Source organism: Platalea leucorodia (assembly GCF_965183815.1).
Source record: "Platalea leucorodia genome assembly, chromosome: 12".
Classification (NCBI taxonomy): domain Eukaryota; kingdom Metazoa; phylum Chordata; class Aves; order Pelecaniformes; family Threskiornithidae; genus Platalea; species Platalea leucorodia.
The window spans coordinates 9,183,633-9,204,771 of NC_138834.1; the positions used below are offsets into that span (position 1 = coordinate 9,183,633).

General features: G+C 38.8%; 1 protein-coding gene across 1 annotated transcript in view; it reads left to right on the forward strand.

Moving 5' to 3' along the window:
- Positions 1–1,978: 1,978 nt before the first annotated feature.
- The window catches only part of KIAA1671, a gene marked incomplete at its 5' end in the record, with an annotated part of 62,605 nt that continues 43,444 nt past the window's right edge, over positions 1,979–21,139 (forward strand). Inside the window, 4 exons of the mRNA XM_082325488.1 lie at positions 1,979–3,585; positions 4,790–4,883; positions 6,701–9,913; positions 10,648–10,770. Coding sequence (XP_082181614.1) covers positions 1,979–3,585; positions 4,790–4,883; positions 6,701–9,913; positions 10,648–10,770 — 5,037 coding nt within the window. The remainder of the gene's footprint in view (positions 3,586–4,789; positions 4,884–6,700; positions 9,914–10,647; positions 10,771–21,139) is intronic.

Here is a 21,139-nt window from a genome sequence, read left to right on the forward strand (position 1 = left end):
AGATTGTGGAAGGGACAGATTGATTCTGATAAGCTGATTGGGTTAGTGACTATTTTGGAAAGGAGAGGTCGTGGACTCGAAGGGGACTAGCATAGCGTGTAAGTAGTTGAGACAGAATTTCAAGTGGATTGAAAGATGAACGGGAACGGGCAAGGTGAACAGAGTTCGTTAGCCTGCCTGAGAGAGGAAGGCATAAACGCAAGGGACAAAAATAAATCTCTGCAATTTATGGTGCCAGTGTAGTGTTAGTCTGTTCAAGGGAAGCTGAAGGTGAAATAACCATTTTTCCGGATTGCAGACTCAGGAAGGCAATATTCTGATTTTTTTAATATTCACATGCAGGGGGTTCCATATTCCACAGAATCTACAAATAGGCATATTTGTAGGATAAATAAATACACACCAAAATAGATCAGGCGAGAGGAGTCCAAAGACTGCCCCTTCAAATGCTGCCCAAAAGTAGACAAGAGGCTGGCAAACACAAAATTGAGCCCCTGAGTGAAAGACTGTGAAATACAGTACGAATTTCTAAAAATTAAGGGTATGACAGCTTTTAAAGGAAAAAAAAAAAAAAATGCACCTAACCTTACATAGCCACCTGCATCTGCTACAAAGTTTAAATACACTTTTTATTAGGGAAAAAATCAGGTTACTTCTTGTTGCTGAAATTCTGATTACTGCTGGTTTTCCCTCATCTCTGCAGTAAGACTAATTAAAGCCAAAGCTAATCTCCTGCCTTTATTGGTGAGATATTGGAAAAACTGCTTTGTCATGGTAAAAGTCATACTTTGATTGCAAATCAGCCATTTGAAGGTCAGCTTCTCAGGTAGCACTTCACATAATGTTGTCACAGAAAGGAGATTTACAATAGAAAATAAATTACAGTAATTGAGATTACAATAATACAGACCTCTGTGTTTAACCAGTGATTGACAGCACTTGAATTTGCAAACAGTACTCATTGAAGTGTGGTTTTAACTATGTTCAAATTTGGTCTGTCTGTTGTGCGGACCAAGTTATTTACCCTTCACCTTTCAGTTACACCTTTCAGGCTTTAAGTGATAATTTCCTGTTGATTCTTTAATAACTGAAAAATAAACATTCTTTTGCTTTATACAGTTAAATCAGGTGGCTTTATACTTCAAAATGGGAGCCAGCTTTTTTTCCTTAAAATGCTCAGGATTTTTGTCTACTGTGGTATTACCTGTGTAGATCTGGGTATGTGCCGTACTTGAATCTGAACGCTCTTTGTTTATTTGCAGGAGAGGTCTGATCAGTGTTGCTGAAGTGATCGCTTTCCCCTGTTCTTAATGTGATCTTGGCGACAGAGATCTTGTTTTCACTATGAGAAGTGAATCGGGTCGTATGGATTTGTTGCAGCAGAAAATGCAAATTATAGTAAGTGGTAGCAAAGCTTTTGGAGGTTTGCAGAATACGCATTTATTTCCATTGTTTAATTGTAGGCCTTAGCTAATGGATAACAACACTTTCAGTCACACCAATCTTGCTATTTTTGTTAGTTTGGAAGTATATACTCAATGCATCTGGCCAGCTATTTATATTGTATAAAGGAGTTGGATGGATGGATGTATGCTTCAAAAAAGAAATTAATTTATCTTTAAGTATCTCAACCCTTGAAACTTACTCGACTAGTGGGAACTTAGTGCTGTGCAGATGCTCTTGTAGGTTTTGTGATGTATTCTTTGGTTGTTAGGCCTGATCAATGAATAGTGCTGTTCCTTGCTGTTTTTTTAAAGGAGGAGGAACAGTATGTCTTTCATGATGTGATACACTCTGCAAACAGCATATCTGAAAGGCACCTTAATCTGAGTTTAGCTACCTTATGAATTTAAATTAGAATTGATGGTATTTGATGTTCATGCTGACTCTGCATCAATACTTGCATTTTCGTTCTTTTTTTGCAGATTCTTTTTTCTTGTTGGATTTTTTCAGTTCTGTTGAATGTGTAATTACAACTATGGCAACAAGAGTAGAAATAAATTCTACTTTGGCGTCTTTGACGACAGTACCTGACTTAAATGAAATCAGAAATGAGGATAAATCACAGCGTGTGTATGTAAGTGTGCTTTCAGATGCAAGTAACAAGACAAAGGAGGCTTCAGCATCACTAACTCTTGAAGAGAACAAGAAGTTTGGGAGTACTTTGAGACCTGCAACAATGCCGTCGCTAGGATCAAGACCAAGACTTTTCCCGAAGCCTTTTTCTAAAGAGAAATCTTCAGATACTTTTGCAAATGTGAAACCACCTATTCCGGCTTTCAGATCAAGTAGTCTTATTAGAAAGACCACTGAAGAAACATCATCTGTTAAGGCATTAAGTGGAAGTGTTCCTCCATTAGTCGATCAGAAAGTAATTGAAAATGAAAATAAGGCTGGCAGTGAAGTAGTCACAAACCTGACTTTCTACACTGGTCCCAGTGCGAATACTGTCATTCTTTTTGAGACAGCAGGCACAGAGCAATCAAAGGTAAGCCCGGCCCAAGAAAAAAGGGCTGCTGATGACTGCCGAGTATTTAGTGCTATGCAAACAAAAGAGCTTCAGTGCAATACAAAGCTGGAGAAACCATCTCGGCCATCTGAAACATCCAGGAATCCCGAAGGGTCTCTTCATAGGCAGATATCACTTTCCTCCAGTCTTAGACCAGTCTCTTGGAACTCCCTCAAAACTGGTGAAAAAAAAGATGCTTATGAAGTTCATCCAGGGGAGAAAAACAATGACAATGCAAATAATATTAACAGTAAAGTTGATTTCTCTGCTGATGTGCAGCTAAGGCCAAAGCATAGACCAGTATCTGCTGTTTTTCTGGAATCATTACGAGATCAAAAGCATCGCACTGTGGAAGCTTCTGAGGAAAAATCTCCTACAGAGAAATCCTGGGTTAGAAAACCAAGGCCTTTGTCCATGGACCTGACAGCTAAGTTTGAACATAAAGATCTTTCTTCTTGCAAGACGACTTGTTCATCTCATGAAAGCAAGGAGAATGTATCGATAATTTCTTTTACTGACTTGGGCTGTCGCGATCAGTCTGAAATGGGGCCAAAAACTGAAGAAACTGAATTTAATAAAGGCAGTTCTTCTAAAACAAATTTGAAGGGCAGTAGTCAGGACACTGGCATCCTAAATAATGGAAAATATATATGGGAAACAAAGCTTACACCTAAAAGTGAACAAATGGAGACAAAACCAGAAATAATGACGAACTTCCACAGTTCTGAAAGAAGCCATGAAACCACTAGTGAAAGCAGAACTAATAAGGGTGGGAAAAGACCGGATCAAAAGGAAACATATATGTTTCTAGGCTGTGAAAGCCCTGCACCTTCCTCAGAAAAAGAGAATAATATCGTAAGAGGTAGTGTTAAAAAACACATTAGTTTGTTTACTTCAGAAAATCCCAGTACCTCAATGGATACAGAGCTTCTCCAGTCAACTGCTGAGAGGGAAAACAGATGTGTGAACATCCAACAGAGAATCAAAGAACTGACAACAGAAAACACTGATGTTAAGCCAGGAAATCTGCGCAGGTCACTTCAATCACGACCACTTTCTGCGGACTTAACAAAGATGTAGGTTGCAGAGAAATTTTATTTAATCCTCTTAACTTCATCTCATTCAGTAAAACTTGCTCCCTCAGTACAGTAAAATAACTGATCATTTTGGTTCCACTAAATGTAGTTATTCTTTATACTATTATTCTTGAGCCCCTTTCCTACCTTTTCCTACCCCAAAAAAAAAAAAAAATTAATGAAATATACCCTGAGAACAGCTGCAAAAAAAAAAAAAAAAAGAAAGCAGTCAATATTGTGGCCTTTGCATGCTACTGTAACTGTATATCTATTATTAAAATTTCATGCATTTTGAAATCTTGGGGTGAGCATTGTAGACTGCAAGCTTGCATATTTGTGAGAAGGCAAAAGAATGGTTACCCTGTCTTTGACAGCGGTATAGAGTATCAGGCTTTCAGCCAGACAGGAATCTTACTTTGCTGTCATTTTAAAGCCTAAAGATCTATGAGGTCTGTTCTGCCTAAGCTGTGGCAATGAGCAGTGTTGTTAGAGTAATAGGAGATCTGCTAATTTTTACATACCAAAACAAAAAAAAGAAGTTGTCCAGTGAAAAGAGATGTAGTCCAAGATAAAAGGTATTCTCGCAGTATAATGTTGGGTAATTGATTATTCAAAATCATAAAAATTTGTTTGTGACGTGAATGAGAGAGCGCTTTGTGCACTTTGCAGTAGTATCTGGGGCCATGCTGCAGGGCCTGGTACCAGTCTGGATAGTTCATGTTCTGTACGTGATGACAAAGGGATAAGGAAAGAGGGATGATGGTTTTTTGGTAGTGTAAAGGAAGCGTGCTTCGCGTAACGAATGCAGCAGATGTTTGGCTAACAGGACCTGCTTTATGAACAGTGGAATAACAGAATTTTTCAGCAAACCTTGGTCTTTTAACATTGTGATCAAAATAAAGACAAGAAATTTAACTGAGGCATGAGAGTATTAGTATCTCTTTCACTATGCCTCATTATGTATCTCTAAATCTTATACTATACAATAAGCTGCATAACTAACTGTTTTTGAGGAAACAACAATCCTTTGGTCTAGATACAATTAACCCACCAAATACAGTTACTTACTATGAAATAGTGATGTTTCTCCTTTAAGAAATAGAATTTATTGGATAATTTCTAGCAGTCTGCTTTGGTAGGAAGTGTGCCTGCTAACTAACTAACTAACTGGACTAAAAGAAGTAACACAAGTCTTTTGTCTTAGGTTTTCAAGTCCGACATCAAGCAGTGAAGCAAAGCCTGAGAAACCTGCTGAAACTAGAAACGACTCTATCGGTGAAATGCAAGAAAATCAAAAAGTAAGAAAATGGCATCAGCTGATGTGGTCTCCAGCTAGGTTTGCATTTAGAAGGCAGAGAGCACTGTCCTGTGTCCAGTGTGTCTTTATCAATCAATGACTTTAAAATGGGTATTGAGAGTATTAAAAATAACATAATCCTAATAGGTTTACTTGTGTAAGTCTATCTTTAGGACACGCTGCTAAAGTATGGGAGTCTCATGTCTGTTGAGTTTTTAAAAGTTAAATATGCATGCTGTTAAATGCATGCAGTGGTATAGAGTGAAAAGTATTTTATATACTATTTGAAAGGGACTTTTAATCCATGAAGATCCAGAGTGAATCGAATATGGCTGTTGTGGTTTTGTGCAGTGATTATCCTTTATTTTCTCAGCATAGCATTAGTGTAGTTCATTTCTACATCTAAGTCACAACTCCTTATTAAATACGTGCTGTATATTTCGTGTCAACCTCCTAAATAACATTTAATTTAGAAGTTTTGACAAGTATTATACAGAAAGTTCTGATTTGCTGTAAAAGCTGTTAGGCTGTCTTTGTTTCTAAGCAACACTTTGCAAAACACAACTCCTCTGCTGACACTTCTTAGCATTGGAAATTTAAGGCAGTTTTAAGGGTATTTCTTGTGAGTTCTCATGGCTGTGCTTTTTTTCCCCGTCTAGGTTTAAGATAGGAATGTATGGTAAGGAAACTAGCAGCTAGATACAAAGTTTCTGTAGTTTAATATCATTTTAAAGAAGATCAATTTGTTTTAAAAAGAAAATCTTTCGTTAATGGAAGTGCTGTTTTCAGAATCTGACAATAAAGTAGGATTAAAAAAATTCCTTTGAATTCCTACAAGAATATAGATCAGATTTAAAAATATTTATAAATGTCTTTAGTGTTAATTTTCTGACATTATTCAGCTTTTTTAAAAGAGATTCTTAAGTCAATTCCAAGTTATAAATTTTAAAACTTGAAAAAAAGGTTGAACTCTTGTAGGACCAGGGAGTATTCTTTGGTTCTGTTCATTGTTTGCATGCTGTGCTTTTTCAAAGAATGTTATGAAAAATAACAGCTTTCAGGATGCTAGTTGTATTTCCTGCAAATAGATAACAGTAAAGAATTGGCAATAAATATTAATTCCCACTTTCTCTTTTTGCTTCAGCTTAGCCTTAATGTTCTTAGCTGAGCAGCTCCAGCTGTGATCATCACGTTCCTTGCAGATACTGACCATGTAACTATTTAGTTAGCGAACAGCTATATTTGAAAAGACGGTTTTGATAACATACAGTATATTTGGTGTCTCCCAGGAGCTGAGACTTCCTCTGAAGGTGCCTGCATCCCTGTGGTGCTGTTTTACGCTTTGCTCTTGAACTTGAATTTCTGTAGGGCTTGCAACATAGATGTTCATAAATGTTTCTGGGGTAGCTAGGGTTATGAACCTTCTAAAGTTTTGTACTATTTTTGCATGCGTTGCCTCTCTGGAGTATGATGTGGGTATAAATTCACTGCAGATTAAATATTTTGTGAAATCTGAGCTCAGGAACTCGGTCTCATGTGTATGTCATATATCAACACTTCATACGTTTCTCCCTTTTTGTATTAAAAGTAAAAATCAAGCTATGAGATAATTCTGTTATAGTCAAGATTCAGGAGCTGGAGGTAAACATTTGCTTGGATTACCTTGGTCTCAGTGGATTTTGTGTTCCGAAAACATGGATGTGTTTAACTTGTGCAGGCTGTGTTGCACAGAGTAGGTGCAAGTAAGTTTTAAAATAAACTTTATTACACATCTTCTAAATAAACTATCATCTTAACTGTTGGATTTTCTTGTTCCAGAGTAAGGAGATCAAGCTTGCATATGGCACAGATTTCACTGAAGCACATGCCACTGGGAACCCTTGGAAATCCCGGCAGATTTTAAAAATAACAAATAAACCTGATCAGATAGAGAGGAAAGGAAGCTTCCTTGGGGATGGTCAGCATTTTTCTCAGCAAAGTGAAAATTCTGTCTCATTCACTAGCAACTTGGAAAAAAAATTAAAACCAACCACACTTATGGAAAAGACCTACATTAAAACTGTCCGAGCCACCATGTTTGACCATAATGTTCAGAGGCATAACGTTGCTGCTGATCATCCTGGAACTGATTTTGCACTGAAAATGAATAATGAGCTTGAGGCAAAGCATGACGTGGTGACTTCGGGGCACAGCAGACGATCATGGATGGGAGAAGTAGAGGAAACCGCTAGTGTAAAGAAGGAGTATCACAAACAATCTGATTCATCAAAACATATAGCAGATGTAGAAAAAAGTGGAAAACCAGCTTGTTCAAGTGAAGACAAGAAAATGACTCCGGGAATACTTTTGGAAAAATCTTTGGTTGAGAAAAGTGAAAAACCCACTCCTAAAAACGTAGAAGAGTCTCTAATTTACCAAAGAATAGAGCCGAGATACGAAGTCTTTCAGACATGTGGTGAAAGAGCTCTTAGTGAAGCCATTACAATGGCTCCTGAAAAAAAGGCCATGACACTCAGAACTAGAAAATCATCTGTGAAAGAGAGTAAGAACGATGAGGATGCTTTACACACTGGTCAGTCGGCTAGGGCAAATAGTAAAACTGTCTACTTGAAAGATGATAACATTATTTCAGAAGCTAGGGACACAAAGGTTTTTACAAGCAAGTCTGCACTGAGAGAACCTAACGATTTTTTCTCCAGTGAATGCACTTTACCTGAACAGAAAAAAGACTCTGATAAAACTGAAACTGATCCAGTATTAATAGCTGAGAAAAGACCTTATTCTACAAACAAAAGTAAATGTTTGGGAATGAATGCAAAAGTAAACAAACTACATTCTGAAATTAAAAATGATAAGAGTGAACTTTCTTCCATGGATAAAACAGAGGGGTCTAGCATGATGAAATGTGCTTCTGAGAAAAGGAGTTTTAGACCAGGTGGGACAGACAGCTATGAATTCAGAACCAACTTTGATCGTGAAGTTATTTCAACAAGTACAAATAAACATGGGGCCCAGTCTTCTTCAGTGCTTTCAAGTGGACAATTTTGTAAATCTTCCAGTAGCCACCATCCTGATACAAAAGTACTAACCATTAATAAAGAGGAATCTAGGGCCTTTGGTTTAAGGAAAAGTCTAGACTTAAATTGCAAAGAACAAGACTTTAGCTTAGATAGTACAGCTCATGAAAACAGTGAAAAAATCAGAGTAATAGATCCAGAAGAAAAAGTCAGGAGAACCCGAAGTAGTGTTTCTGACTTGAAGATTTCTGAAAGGTGGAGAAGGAGGACCTTGCCTCAGGATTCTATCAAGACAGAAGACGTTGGCTGGCTCACTCCTGAAAATATCAAAAGGCTGAGTCAGACAGATTCACTGCAAATGGATGAAGGTTCAGTTAAAAAGAGAAGCAAAAAAAGTGGAGAAGAGGTGGAAGGGAATGAGGCAAACCAAAATGTTCTTGGCAGTCCTGATGATTACTTGAAAAATCAGAGTTCTGCCTTTGAGCCAAAGGCAACTTATTTTGCAGTGACTTATCAGATTCCTGGTAGCAAAAAAGAGAAAAGCTTTGCTGGTACTCCTGGTGCAAGTGAAACCAATACAATTTCTGGCTCAAGTGAGGGAGCAACAATTAATCTGGACCCTGTTTTTCTGGGAACGTCCAAACCTTTATTGCAGCAACCAAATAAAAATTTGACAAGTACAAAATGTAGAGAAGACTTACGGGAAGTGCATATTAACAAGGATTGGGTCAAAGAAGACAAAGATGATATTTTTTCCAAAAACATTGCATTTGGTAATTTTCATGTACCTAGGAAAGATAACCAGCCTTATCATGAAAGAGGTCTGGATCGTTCTAAAGAGAAAATTATAGATGTTGATGCTCTCCTGTTCAAACAGGATCTGGAAAATACAGCTCAAACTGATCTCAAAAGTAGCAGAAGAAAAGTCTCCTCTTACCATGAACCCAAATCCCCCCTGCGTTTTGCACAGTTACATAAAGACAGTGAACTAGTCCCCCAGGAGAGGAGTGAAAATAATTATGATTTGTCTGGAAGGAAGGCTGAGGGTGGTTACAGGTCCCAAATTCTTGATATTGATGCGCTTATGGCAGAATATAAAGAAGAATCAGTGAAGGCCAGTAATGTTCAAGACAAGCTCTCTGAAGATCACAGTTCATTTAGTAGAGAGAAAGCAAAGAACAAAAGAAATGTCTCAGATAGGACAACTTCTTCCTATAGCTGGAAAGAGTGGAAGGGATCAGATCACTATTCTGTTAATAACAAACAAGGTGACTGTGCAGAGGAGTACCACAGGCCAGAGAAATTAATTCTAAATGAAAAGAGCAAAGAGGAACTGGAATCATGTAGCCCTGAATTTGATAAACAGAAGTCCAAAGACAGAAAGTTCAGTCCTCCTTACTGGGGAAATCCTAGCAGCTCTTTTTCAGATAAGTTTGTAAATTCACCTGTGGAGTTCACTGTGAAGAAGACTTTCATCGTTGATGAGGATGAAGACGTGAACTTAACTTCCAGGAATCAAAGTTCAAAATTTGTAATTGATAAGGTACAGCCTATAAATGCAGTTGGTACAGACCAAAGGTTGGAAGTTAATTTTGCTTCCAAGTTGTCCATAAAGGCAGATGATGGCCTCTTGCAGAAGAAGTTGGTCACAAAAGAGCAGTTCTTGGAGGTGTCTCCAGAAGGTGATTGGAGCAGAAATGCAGCGTGGAGCTCTGTAACAAGGAACAAAGACAATGTAAATAAGACAACGTGTGAGAATGACTCTTCCAATGTGAAAAGTAAAACTGATTGGAAGAGCTATACATCTGGTTTAGGAAGTGCACCCCCAGATTTAAGACGATCCTATTCAGAAAAGAGCCGCCAAGGAAAAGACAATCTACCGCTTATGCAAGAAGTAAGGGGAAGAACAGACCTCTACCGATCCAGGCAAAGCTTCCCGTTGGAAAGTGCGGATAATGGGTGGAAACACAAGATGTCATCTCAGTCGGAATCATTCTTCCATGAGGATAAAAAGGTATTACCAAATGGTATCTAAGTGTTTCCTGTAACTAAAATTGAAAGTGCAGAGAAGCTTTTATTATCTATCTATGCTGCTTTTCAGCGTTAGCTGTGACTTTGCAGCAAGTGAGCAGATACATACTTTTCAATAGAGTTCATTTCCTTTTGGGTTGTATTTTCTTGAGGAATTTGTATTGTACTAGGTGGCTAGATTTTTGTTTCAAGTGTATAAATATTTATTGGTGTTTCCATGGAGAGCTTGAAAAAAGCTTTAAAACGTGTGTGTTTTAATTTATTAATGGTATGAACCTGGGATCCTAAATTGTTAACTCTGCAATTTTATTATTATTTGAAAAGAGGTAGCTTGGGTTTATTTTATAAGTTGTCAACAGTGATCTTTTTGGAGTTCTTTTTGGTTTTGCTTGGGTGGGTTTTTTTCCTGAAGGAAGCAATTTTTTTTTTTTTTTAACTGGGTGAATGGCCCTTGTTTTTATGTGGAAATTAACTGGTGATACCGACTTCGGTGGAATGTAAGTGATTCCCTCAACACAGTGACATGTTAATGCATTAATGCATAGCCAGTTGGATATTGATGGCTACAATGTTTTTCCATTTTGTGTTTTCAGCTTTGAACTTCCTCTGGTTTATTTTGGGTTTTTTTTTTTTGTTTTCCCCTCAAAAGGGCATTTTATATACATATGTGTGTGTATGCATGTATGTGTAACAACATATATAACTTTATTTTAACAGGTGTCTAGGAAAGAGTGGACCAAGCAGAGCTCAGACAAAACAGACGGAACAGACTTTTCATTGGTTTCTACTCAGAGAAGCCGGCACAGTTTTTATATGGACAGAAGGGCAGATAATGGGACGGTATGTTATTTTGGACGAGGTTCTTGGGCAGGGGCTAGGGGAGAGATAAGGGAGTTGCAGCCTGGCTTACTGCCTTCAGCGCTGTTTTCCTTTTTGCAAATAGCTGTGATAGAAAGTATGTGTCTTCCTAGCAGAAGGAGCAGATGCACTTTCTGTGGAATTTAACTGGCAGAGAACGCTTCTCCCTGGGATTCCACCACGCTGGTCTATGCCAAATCTTCAAACACAAAGCATTAACCATGCAACTTGTTCGTTTTTCTTTCTAAGCAAAGAATTTTCATCCTGAACTCTTAAGATGGGTCTAGGTCATTAAGCTTTTTGTTTGTTTCTCAGCTTAGGTAATGAAAACTGGTTAGATTCCAGAAAAATCTTTTCTGGAAAATTGTGCAGAACCATGTCATAGCAATGATGGACTTAATTTTCTTTCTGTAGGCAACACACAGAGAACTATTTATGTGAAGAATCACAGCTGACATTTTTGGTAGTCTGATTTGTCTCTAATATGCATACTTTTGGGGTAAATTCCCACTTAAAGTTGTTGGGTGATATTCTCCTAAGTTGCAGAAGGATGCCCTGACTTTAGCCCACAGATGAATTTTATGTCAGGAAATAGCATCCTATGTCCAGATGTTGTTCTGAAATACAAAGCAAAGATCTGGATCTTCTAAAAGTTATATAATAAATGAAAGATTTTCTGTGGAAAATAAAGGATTTGAAAACCGCATTAACAGCACAGAACTCTACAATTTTATGAGAGACATTGCTGCTGCCACTGAACTCCTTCCTTACTGGAAGAACCTGTTTTGAACCACTGCAAGTGCTGTGGGGGTTTTTTGTGTGTGTGGTGGTGTGGTGGTTTTTTTTTTGTTTGTTTTTGGTTTTTTTTTGTTTTTTTAACCTTGCGCATGGAAACAGACTGATACACTGGAATAATACTGTAGTCACTTCAAAGTGCACTCTTTTATAACGCTACACATACATATTTGCAGTTTTTGAAAATCTGGATGTCCCACATCTTTTCAAAACTCTTCCACTTGTATGGAAAAGGGGTGACTGAAAGACGTAACCCTACTAACTGTCCCAAGGTCAAATCTCCCCTGTCCTCTTAGTCTGCTAGCACACTCCTGTGGTGACTGAATGTATTGCCCTCTGCAGAGATCCTGTTTCTGTAATTACTCATACTGCTATTTACAGCCCTTTAACAGGGAATAGACAAAAAGATAAAAAGGGAAAGGAACTGAGTGAGTTTTCTTCTGTTCTAGTGAAGAAAAAGAAAACACCCAAACCTGTAAGGACTTTGTAAACAAGTTTCCTAATAGGAGTTTTGGAAACAGGCTTATATGGTTCCAATTCTAGTCTTAAAACTTCATGGAAGGTATCGATGGGCTGATATCCCCTTGTCTTTCCCATTCTTAGCATGGACTTCAGGTTGCATGTTCATCTTAGGAGGAGTTATTTACAGGATTGGCAATTATCATTCAGTCCCTAAAAGTTGTTATATGCTGTCAGCTTACACTTCAAATGTGTAAAGATGATGTTGACAAGGTAGAATCTGTGGGACAAAAGTGCTGTCAGAAATAGTGCTGGGATAATTGAACTTTTCAGGTATTGTACTTGGATAAATATGACTGTTATTCTCCAACAACTTGGTCATTAAGTGTGAGGTTGCTCAGAATAAACCTTTGAGTTCATCAAGTGTAGCCTGAGACAGGGAAGGAAGGCAGGCTGTCAGCCCCACTAAAAGAGAAAACTCATGTGTCCAGCCTCTGCTGGAATTCAGTAGGATCTGAGTGCTTTACTCCTTTGTATTGCTTTGAAAAGCCGAATCATGGTGTATTTGTTGTTCTGCAGTGCCATGGTAGCAAAAAGGGCAGTCTGGCCTTCGTGCATATAAATTGTGAGTGAGCAGGAGCAGAGAAGTGATTTTTACACATGTTCGGGAGGCAGAAAGCTTGCCATACTTTCACATTTTCCAAAGCTGCACATAGATATCACAGATTATGTAAAACTGAACCATTTCTTCTAGCACCAAGGTTAATACCTTTGTTTTCATTTGGAGAAAATACAAAGACTTTTGCTGTGCAGTCGCCGTTCTCATCAGTGCGTTTCAATACTTCCCTCTGGTGGAGAGACGCATTGTAGTTGTGTTTGAGTTCGAGGGATGCGAGAGGTCAAGATAGATCCAGAGGAGAATCACAGTTAAGTGACGTATTTCCTCTGCATTTGAATGCAGTCTGTGTTTCATCATTTAGTATACCTTTGAAAGAGGATTAGAAAGAAACAAAACTGCTGCTGTTTTGTTTGAACAGTTTCTAGTCTATCATCTGTTTAGTTGTGAAGTTACTTGCTTTTTCTTGTGGCATAGTGACAAAAAATATGCTACAGTACATATCGCTGGTCACTCAAGGTATCGCTCTCTTTCTAATGAGACTGTAGTGCTCGAAGTGACAAGTTGCTACTTTTATTGTAGAATAAAAGCTTCACTTTCATTCACATTTGCTACTAAAGTAGTGCAATGAACTGTCCCATATTCTTTGATATTTGACGAACCAACTTAAATTAATATGCATTTGTTGCATTATTTCCCATCTGCCTATGATGATAAACAACTACTTGAATGAAATTTTCCAGGACAGCTAATGATCTAGATTCTTATGGATGAACACAATTCTAAATGGAAGTGAGGTGCAATAGTATGATTTTACTTCTGGAGAAGTCATTTCTTCGTGATTATATTCTAGGGAAACTACTTCCAATTAGGTTATTTTTTGAAATGTTATGTCGGGCTTCTTTGAAATCAAACCATTACAATAAACAATTGATGATATGGGATTGGTGGTTGAAATTGCAAAGGGTGATACTCTTGAGATTTAACAGTCATCTAGATTGTATTGATTAGCTGGTTTGGGTTTGTATTGCTTAAAAACAGAGTAAGGCTTTTATAAAGGTTCCAGCATCGTTGCTAGACTGTCATCCTCTGTGTTTTTACTATGGGTGGTACTTTCCTCTGTATGTCTTTTACAAAGAAAAGCTTCAGGGCTGTAAGTATTACAAGGCTGGTGAAGTATCACAGCATTCAAAGAGGTGATGTTCCTGGTGGAAAGGAAGGGTGTTCTGTGCTTACAGCAGTAGCTTCCAGACTTCACCACCTTCGAAGACTGTGATCAGTTAATGACTGTGAATGTATTGGTCTGTGGTGAATTAATGACTGTGAACATATCGTACTGCCAGTGGTTTATATGCTGGAGTTTGAGGAAGAATTGGGCTACAGCGTGTCTATGTACTTTAAAAAAAAATCATGTGTTCTACAACCTGAAAAGATGGTTTCTTTCCCCATGAATAATAGAAATATTACAGTTTGGAACTGCCCTCTTATTTATTTGGGCTGTTCCAGAATAGAGGATAACAAAGCCTGCATTTTAATGTGATGGTCTTTGAGACTGTGGAGGCGTCATGGTTTAAAACCTTCAAACGGAGAAGATCTTTGAAGACTGACAAATTTCTTAGAGTATATTTTTCTCTGAGGTCAGTAGCACTACAGTCTCGCATACTGGAGAACATGTTATAATCTGCACAACTATTCCTGCTACCGTGTAGTTGGATGTTTTAGTGTTCTCTTGGCTGCCTTTTGTTGAGATGTTCAGAAAGTGACTTGCGCGGCAGGAGTCAGCCGGGCAGTCGTGTCCTTGGGGCTGGGACCGGAGATGGACTTCTGCTTTCTGGGGTGCCCGAGTGACAAAGATACAGGTGAACGGCAAGGCAAATTCTTCTAATTTATGATTTCTGTGTGGGTATTTTGACCTTTCTTTCTGTTTCTTGGAGGTTAGGATAAGTTTATGATTGTAAGCTTTGTTGGTAGTAATTTTTTAACAAGTGACTGACTGTGTTATAAATATTACTGCTAATTGTAGCTCAGTGCTTAAACGTGCTGTTCCAACGTAAGATTTTTTTTTCCTTTCCTTTTTCACTCTTTGATAGAGCCTGATTCTAGTAAAGAAGGAAGTAGTTTCAGATCTAAAGGCATTCACCTAATAGAGAATTAAGGAAAAGAATTTATGTGAATAAATAATTTCCCGTTTGCTTCGCTAGAGCTAACAGTATCAAGAAGACAAAACTATTCCCTGCCCATTTAAAAATATTTACTCCTTCATGAAGAAGTCAAATACTCTGTATGTTGTGCTTTAGCCCTGCCTGCATCACAGTATAGGTATAAAGTTGTTCTTATATTTGCTCTGGACAACTGGGGTTTTAGCTCTCAGAATTAGCCGCAGATCTCTCGGACGCTGGCAGACAGAGAGCTCATCTGCATGGCTTAATACCTTCGTCTCTTGTAGGGGTCTTTTCCTTTAGACCTTGAGTGCAGTTTGAGGGACTGTGAGCCTCGGTTGTAACTATCTGTAAAATAAAAATGCTCTCTGGTTTTGTAGCCTGTTGTGAGACTTAGGGTTATTAGGCACTCTGTGCCCCCTTAGAAGGCACTATAACTGCACCGTGCTATGGCAAACCACTTGAATTTCAGGTGATTGTTTTCAAGTATTGTCTTTCATAAATCATAATGATTCCATCACAGCTGACACAGGTCTTTAATTCTCTGACGTTCAGTCACAAACCTCAATGCCTGATTAAGTCATCAAGACTGATACGAGTCTTATGAATTAAAATCTCAGGAATGTGCCATGCGGCTCATCCCCCCCAATAGAAGTAACTGGGATTGCACCTTCATCTGGAAACAGAGCAGCTTTAATGCAACTATGGTTTATAACCAAAATTGCTGCTTTGTGTAATTAAAACGGAGCACTCTGGTACTAGAAGTGGTGTAGGCCTCTGGTTATAGGTTTTATTTATTTATTTTATATTAAGCTTTGGGTTTTTATCCTTTGGTGAGGAAAATCTGGTATCCATAATGGTATCCATATAAAGATGCACTTATTTGAGACTGTGATGTGTGGGTGGAGAAGGATTTGTTTAAGAAAATCATGAGCTGACTCTTAAAAATATTTTGGGAATGAACTGCAAGGGAGAGAAGATAAATATTTTATAAACATGTGCAGATGAATTTATAGTTTGGCTTGTCACAGTTCACCACTAGTTTCCAGTTCTGGCCGTGCCGTGACAGGTCTCTCTCCTGCCCATTGAGAAGCAAGCCTTCTCATCTTTGAATTGTATAAAGCCTCTAATATTGCAGCTTCACTCCTTCCCAGATGGAAACAGATGTACTAAAAAAACAGTCATGTGCAAATTGTTCTGTTAGCCTAAAAACTGAATCAGCCTGGAAGAAAATCAAAAGAATTTGTCAGCTGTACGAGATCTTATAGGTGGCCATTAGAAAAGTAGGTTGTATTTTTCTTAAACATCCAGAAGCAAAATTGCAAGCAGAGGAGATTGTGGAGTCCTGGAAGCTGTTTTGTGTCACCTCCACGTTGTCCCTGCCCGGGAAAGGTGAGAGCCTGGGGAGTGCTGGCCTGGGGGAAAAGGCAGTCGGGGTCCTCCCTGGCCTGGCTCCTGTCACTTGTCTTTCCTTTTCCCATCCAAAAAAGGACATGGGTCAAAAAAGTAGGAACAGATAGAAATGTTATCACTCCCATTTTTGCTTTTCACAAAATACTTAATGCCATTTAGTCATTTAGCTCTGCTTCCTATTTTTAAAAACAGCCCAGAAGGGGATGACCCGGTGTTGGTTAATAACTTGGTTTGCCCAGGCTTTCTTCCTTTTTTGGTAGTTTTCGTTTGCTGGGAACATTCCAGTGGTATATAAAAAGACACTTTGTTGTGTCTATTTCTTCTCGTTCACAAAAGACATTTTTATATTAAAAGCAGGAGCTTTTCTTTCATATGTGGTTTTTTTCTTGTACATTACCGAAAAATAAGGTCAGCTAGCAACCCCGACAACTGCGGTGGCATTAATAGCGTTTCATAACCCAGTCTGCAAAACAGAGTGGGTTTAGAAGCTTCTCTTTACTTCCAGATTAAGGGCTTTTTAGTGCGAAACCCAGAGTACTATTATTAATTCTAGACTAACACATTACAGATTACTGAGATGGGAGAAGTCTGAGCAGTAAGATGCTAAATAACAAGTGTTAACAAAGTTAAGTCACATGGTGCCGGTAGCTCAGCTACTGCTTATGAGTAGCCGCAGCATCTGTTAAAGCCACAGAGCTCAGCGTGGTGACGTGGGCCGGATAAACAGACACCGTACATTATTCATGTTGCTTTTAATTGCTCCAGTCTGCTTTTAACTTCTGCTGGAGGCGAGGAAGAGTGGGGAGGCTGAATCTAAGGAGGATGGTTTGGCGTTGACTTTGTGCTTTGGAAGATGGAGTATTATTATTGTCCACGTTTGCTGAAGTTGCTGCAATATTTGTGGGTAAGTGTACTCTTTAATGTAACTGCGCTTACCGAGTTGGACGTTTTTAACTGTTTTCAGAAGTCCTGAGACCGTTCATCTGTAGCGATGGCTTTGCTTTGCAGTTTCTTTCTGATCTTTCTGAATAGTAACATTAAACTTGGGATTTATTTTGGGTGAGAAAGGCTATTTTATCTTTAATACTCGCTTAAAATGAGGAGACTGCAGACTGCTTAAATGTGCCTCAGAAAACCCTCTTAGTAATTGGAATGTCTTCCTTGTTTAGGAACAGGAGTTGTAGTTTTGCATGCTGCGTATTAGAAATATTCTTCCCCATTTGTTTAAAAGCTATCCTTGGACTCTGGAGACTGCTGCTTTCAGAAGCACTTCTGCTGCTGCTAGCTAGAGCTGCTGCCTGCTATTTAAGTAAAATGGCCAGTACTAATGGCTTTGGAAGCGTGTATTTTTACAGTTCCTTACTTTTTCAAAATTGGACTGTGTTAATAGGTTTCGACCTTCTCAGCGAGCACTTCCTCTTCAAACAATCCTTAGGGCCCTCTTCAATGAAAAGCTCTTTTTAACAGGCGGCTTTTACTGTGCTAATCTGCCAGCTTTGGAGGGTTACTTTTGCACAGTGATTGCTATTTGTCTGATATTTTCACATTTATAAAAGATGAATTTGATTTTTAAAGCCTTTTTGAATTATATATTACTTTGAACATAACTACTTAATGTTTTCATTTCTTCTGTACTAATCAGATACCAGTTTTCATTTGTTTGTGGTATTGTCTGCATTAATGTAGGAATTTTTTCAGCTGTGAATTCAGCATGTAATCAGCACGGACACTTTAAACCTTTTAATGTTAGCTGTTTGCTGATGCATTTTGAAACTGTAGCAAAGAGTTGGCTTCCCTCATTTAGAGTTTAATTTACAATCGTTGCCTTGTATGTGCTTTGATGAGTAGTGAGATGAGATTGCCTGCTGTAATTTTTCTGCAGCTGGGAGACAAAATAGTATTTGAAGAAGTGGGCATTTTCTTGAAAATCTTTTCCTGTTGGAGACTGTAGTATTGTAAAATATGGAAGTCTGGACATTTCTGAAGTTTTGGGTTTTTTTTTTTTTTTTTTTTTTTTTTTTTTTTTTAATTTGATTAGCTAGATTTTTAAAAGGCAAGCTTTCTTGAAATTGCACATTAAAAAATTAGCGTGATATATCAGACTTCAGTATGATGAGGGGGAGGATGTTCTTTGTGGTTTGCCAGTGTGAGAAGTCTGAAAGAGATCTCTGAACGCTTTTGCTTTCATGTGTATTTGGTGATTTTCCATAAGGCCAGGAAAAAAAAAACAAACCAACAAACCAAAACACACTTTTTGATCAGTCCAGAAGATCTCTGGGATGATATGGAATATTGTGCAGTTTTAGTCTGTACAGAACAGGTATGTTTTATTTTCTGTGTGTATATGCTCTTTTAGAGGCCTTCAGGTATTTCTTGGACATTTTCATTAGCGTACACTCTCCTGACATGTTACAAGAAAATATTGGAAGGACACTTGTGATATTCATGATATTAAATATATCTAAAAAAAGAAATTTTAAGGGAAAAGCACAGCTGTGCCTTTTGTTACTTTCTGTGTTGATGTTACAGCTGAAGGCTACTAAGGAGATATTTATCAGGTCTCTCTGTTTATAATCAGGAGTAACCAGAGATGTTGGGGTTAGTTGTCAAGCTTTGTGTTATTTAATCTATCTTGGGGAGCTAAGATACTTTATTCATTAGGTAGACATACCTGAAGAAGCTGTAACTCTTAATTAGAAAATATTATAATGAAAATCCATTTTTAAAGCTACTATTTTGAGTTATTGATAGGTTGCATCTCTTCTGCGGTATATTTGTTTTACTCCTGCACAGTGGTGGAGTTGTTGGACATCAGTGGACCCGCTCATTGCCAGCTATCTGCTAATTACTTGCTGATTCCTCTTCTGATTTTTGAATAGGATATATGTTATTGTGATGTGTAGGAAAGTTGTTAAAAGAAATCGTCATAGTATTTTTTGAGCACAGCATAGTTTGCGGTCTGCCTGAGTATGTGTGAAATGATGACTGACCACCAAGAACTCTGTGTCCTGTAGTCAGGGGTGTTGAGCAACAGCTCTACGTTTCTGAAAAGTAGTCGTTGTGTTGGGCAAAATGTTTTCTTCAGTAGGTTGTATTAGATGCAGGCAGAGTTCTGTCTAGTAATTCAACCTTGAGCTCCCTTTTCAATTCAAGTTGCAATAATGAGGAGGAGAGCAAGCTTATCAAACCTGGATCATTTACACTCTTAATGAGACATGCCGCAGGACTCTGAAATACTGCCGCTCTTCCTTGGTGTTTTCTTCAGTGGGATGCATAACACTGAAACAGGGATTACTGAGAAGCAGGTTCCTAGGGATGACTGAGCATCGGATTTTTTTGATGACAGGAGAGGGCCTAATGGGCTACTGAGAACTAATGCTGCAACTGTACCAACTCGCTAAGAAAAAGAACAATAAAAGAGGAAAGCCAAAAGTGCTGATGGAGCCTTGGAGATTACTGCATAAGGCTTTAGGATGAGTCTTTAGGATGGCTGTTCGAGAATCCAGAAGTTCCTGGCTGATGTGATAACACAGTCTGGTTTTGGTCAAATTAGTTGATGTTTCTTTGAGAAGGGGAAGAGCAGGGCTCTTAAACACTACTCTGTGTTTGGTTCACTCTCAGTAAATTGTCTCTTCATGCTACAAATGTCCTCGTTGTTGGGAGACATTTCTCAGAAGCTTGTGGTTTTGTGACTCCAGCAATATATCTTCTTTGATTCTGGCCACTTAGGTTACAGGTGGTGTAAGATGTTACCTGCATGGCATACAACTGGGCTTTTGCTGGTGATAGGGGGCAGAAGGGTCCGGGCTGCCTCCTAGGTCTGTCTGCAGCCCTTGGTAGGACTGCCTGTGCTTGGTCCTGCCTTCGCCTGTGTTTTCCCATAGGCTGCTGGTGGTGCTCTCCTTCCTGGCGTTTTCAGGGCTGGCTGTTTACCATCCAGCTGGTGTCAGTACTGATTCTCTTTGCTGCCGTTTCCATCAACCTGGAATCCAAACTGTGTTGCTTTCAGTCATACATTCAGTTACAGGCTGTATTTGTTATTTGGACCCCTTCAGTCAAATGCTCAGATAAGCATAAAGCAGAGCACTGCATGGTAATCGCCAAATGCGTTGTGGTGGTCCGTAGTTCAGCAGCTGAAATTCAGAGAGTGAATCATAGCTCTCTGTATCCCCCATCACCACTTCCTTCTCTGCTCTGCCATGTACCTTCCTCCTAGCTGTGACCTTTTCATCATCTTTAATTGGTTAATTATTGTAATTGTGTATTTGAGTGCCAGTCTTTCAGTGACCATGTGCTATATTTATTGTATTTGAGTATGTTCCAGGGTACATGGGGTATTCATCATTCCTTTTCCAGCTGGTGAGGAGCTTTGCTGCAGCTGATATGAGACATCTTTAGGTCTGACTTGGATAAGAAGTCCTTTAAGTGCAGCTCAGTAGTCCGCTGGCCAGCTGCTTGCATCAGTCACACTGTTGAGCTGGTCAGCGTGCCAGGTATGCAGCCTCACTGATGAGGTTTCCTGTTCCTTTGTAATGCCCTTCGCCCAATAACCAGCTTTTTTTGGCTTGCTTGGGACACAGCCACCAGCAGAGCGCTCTCAATTGGTTCTGTTCCTGTCCTTGGCCATCTCAGAGTTGTGAGCAGTTCTTGCTCTCCCCAGGGCATTTTGTGGGGTGCTCCAATTTTGATGACATAATCTCTTTTTTGGTGTATCTGAGGCTACTGGAGGAGCACACTGATAAACAATGATCAGTGTTACAAGTACGACTAGGTAACATAAGCCAGCTCAGTGAGCGGAGGCCAGACTTCTTGCAGTGGGGACAGAGCTGGCGAGAGATAAGAAAACTGGATCTGTTCCAGAATAGGTGCCGAAGGAAAACAATAGGAGCCCTGGCTGATTTTTGAACAG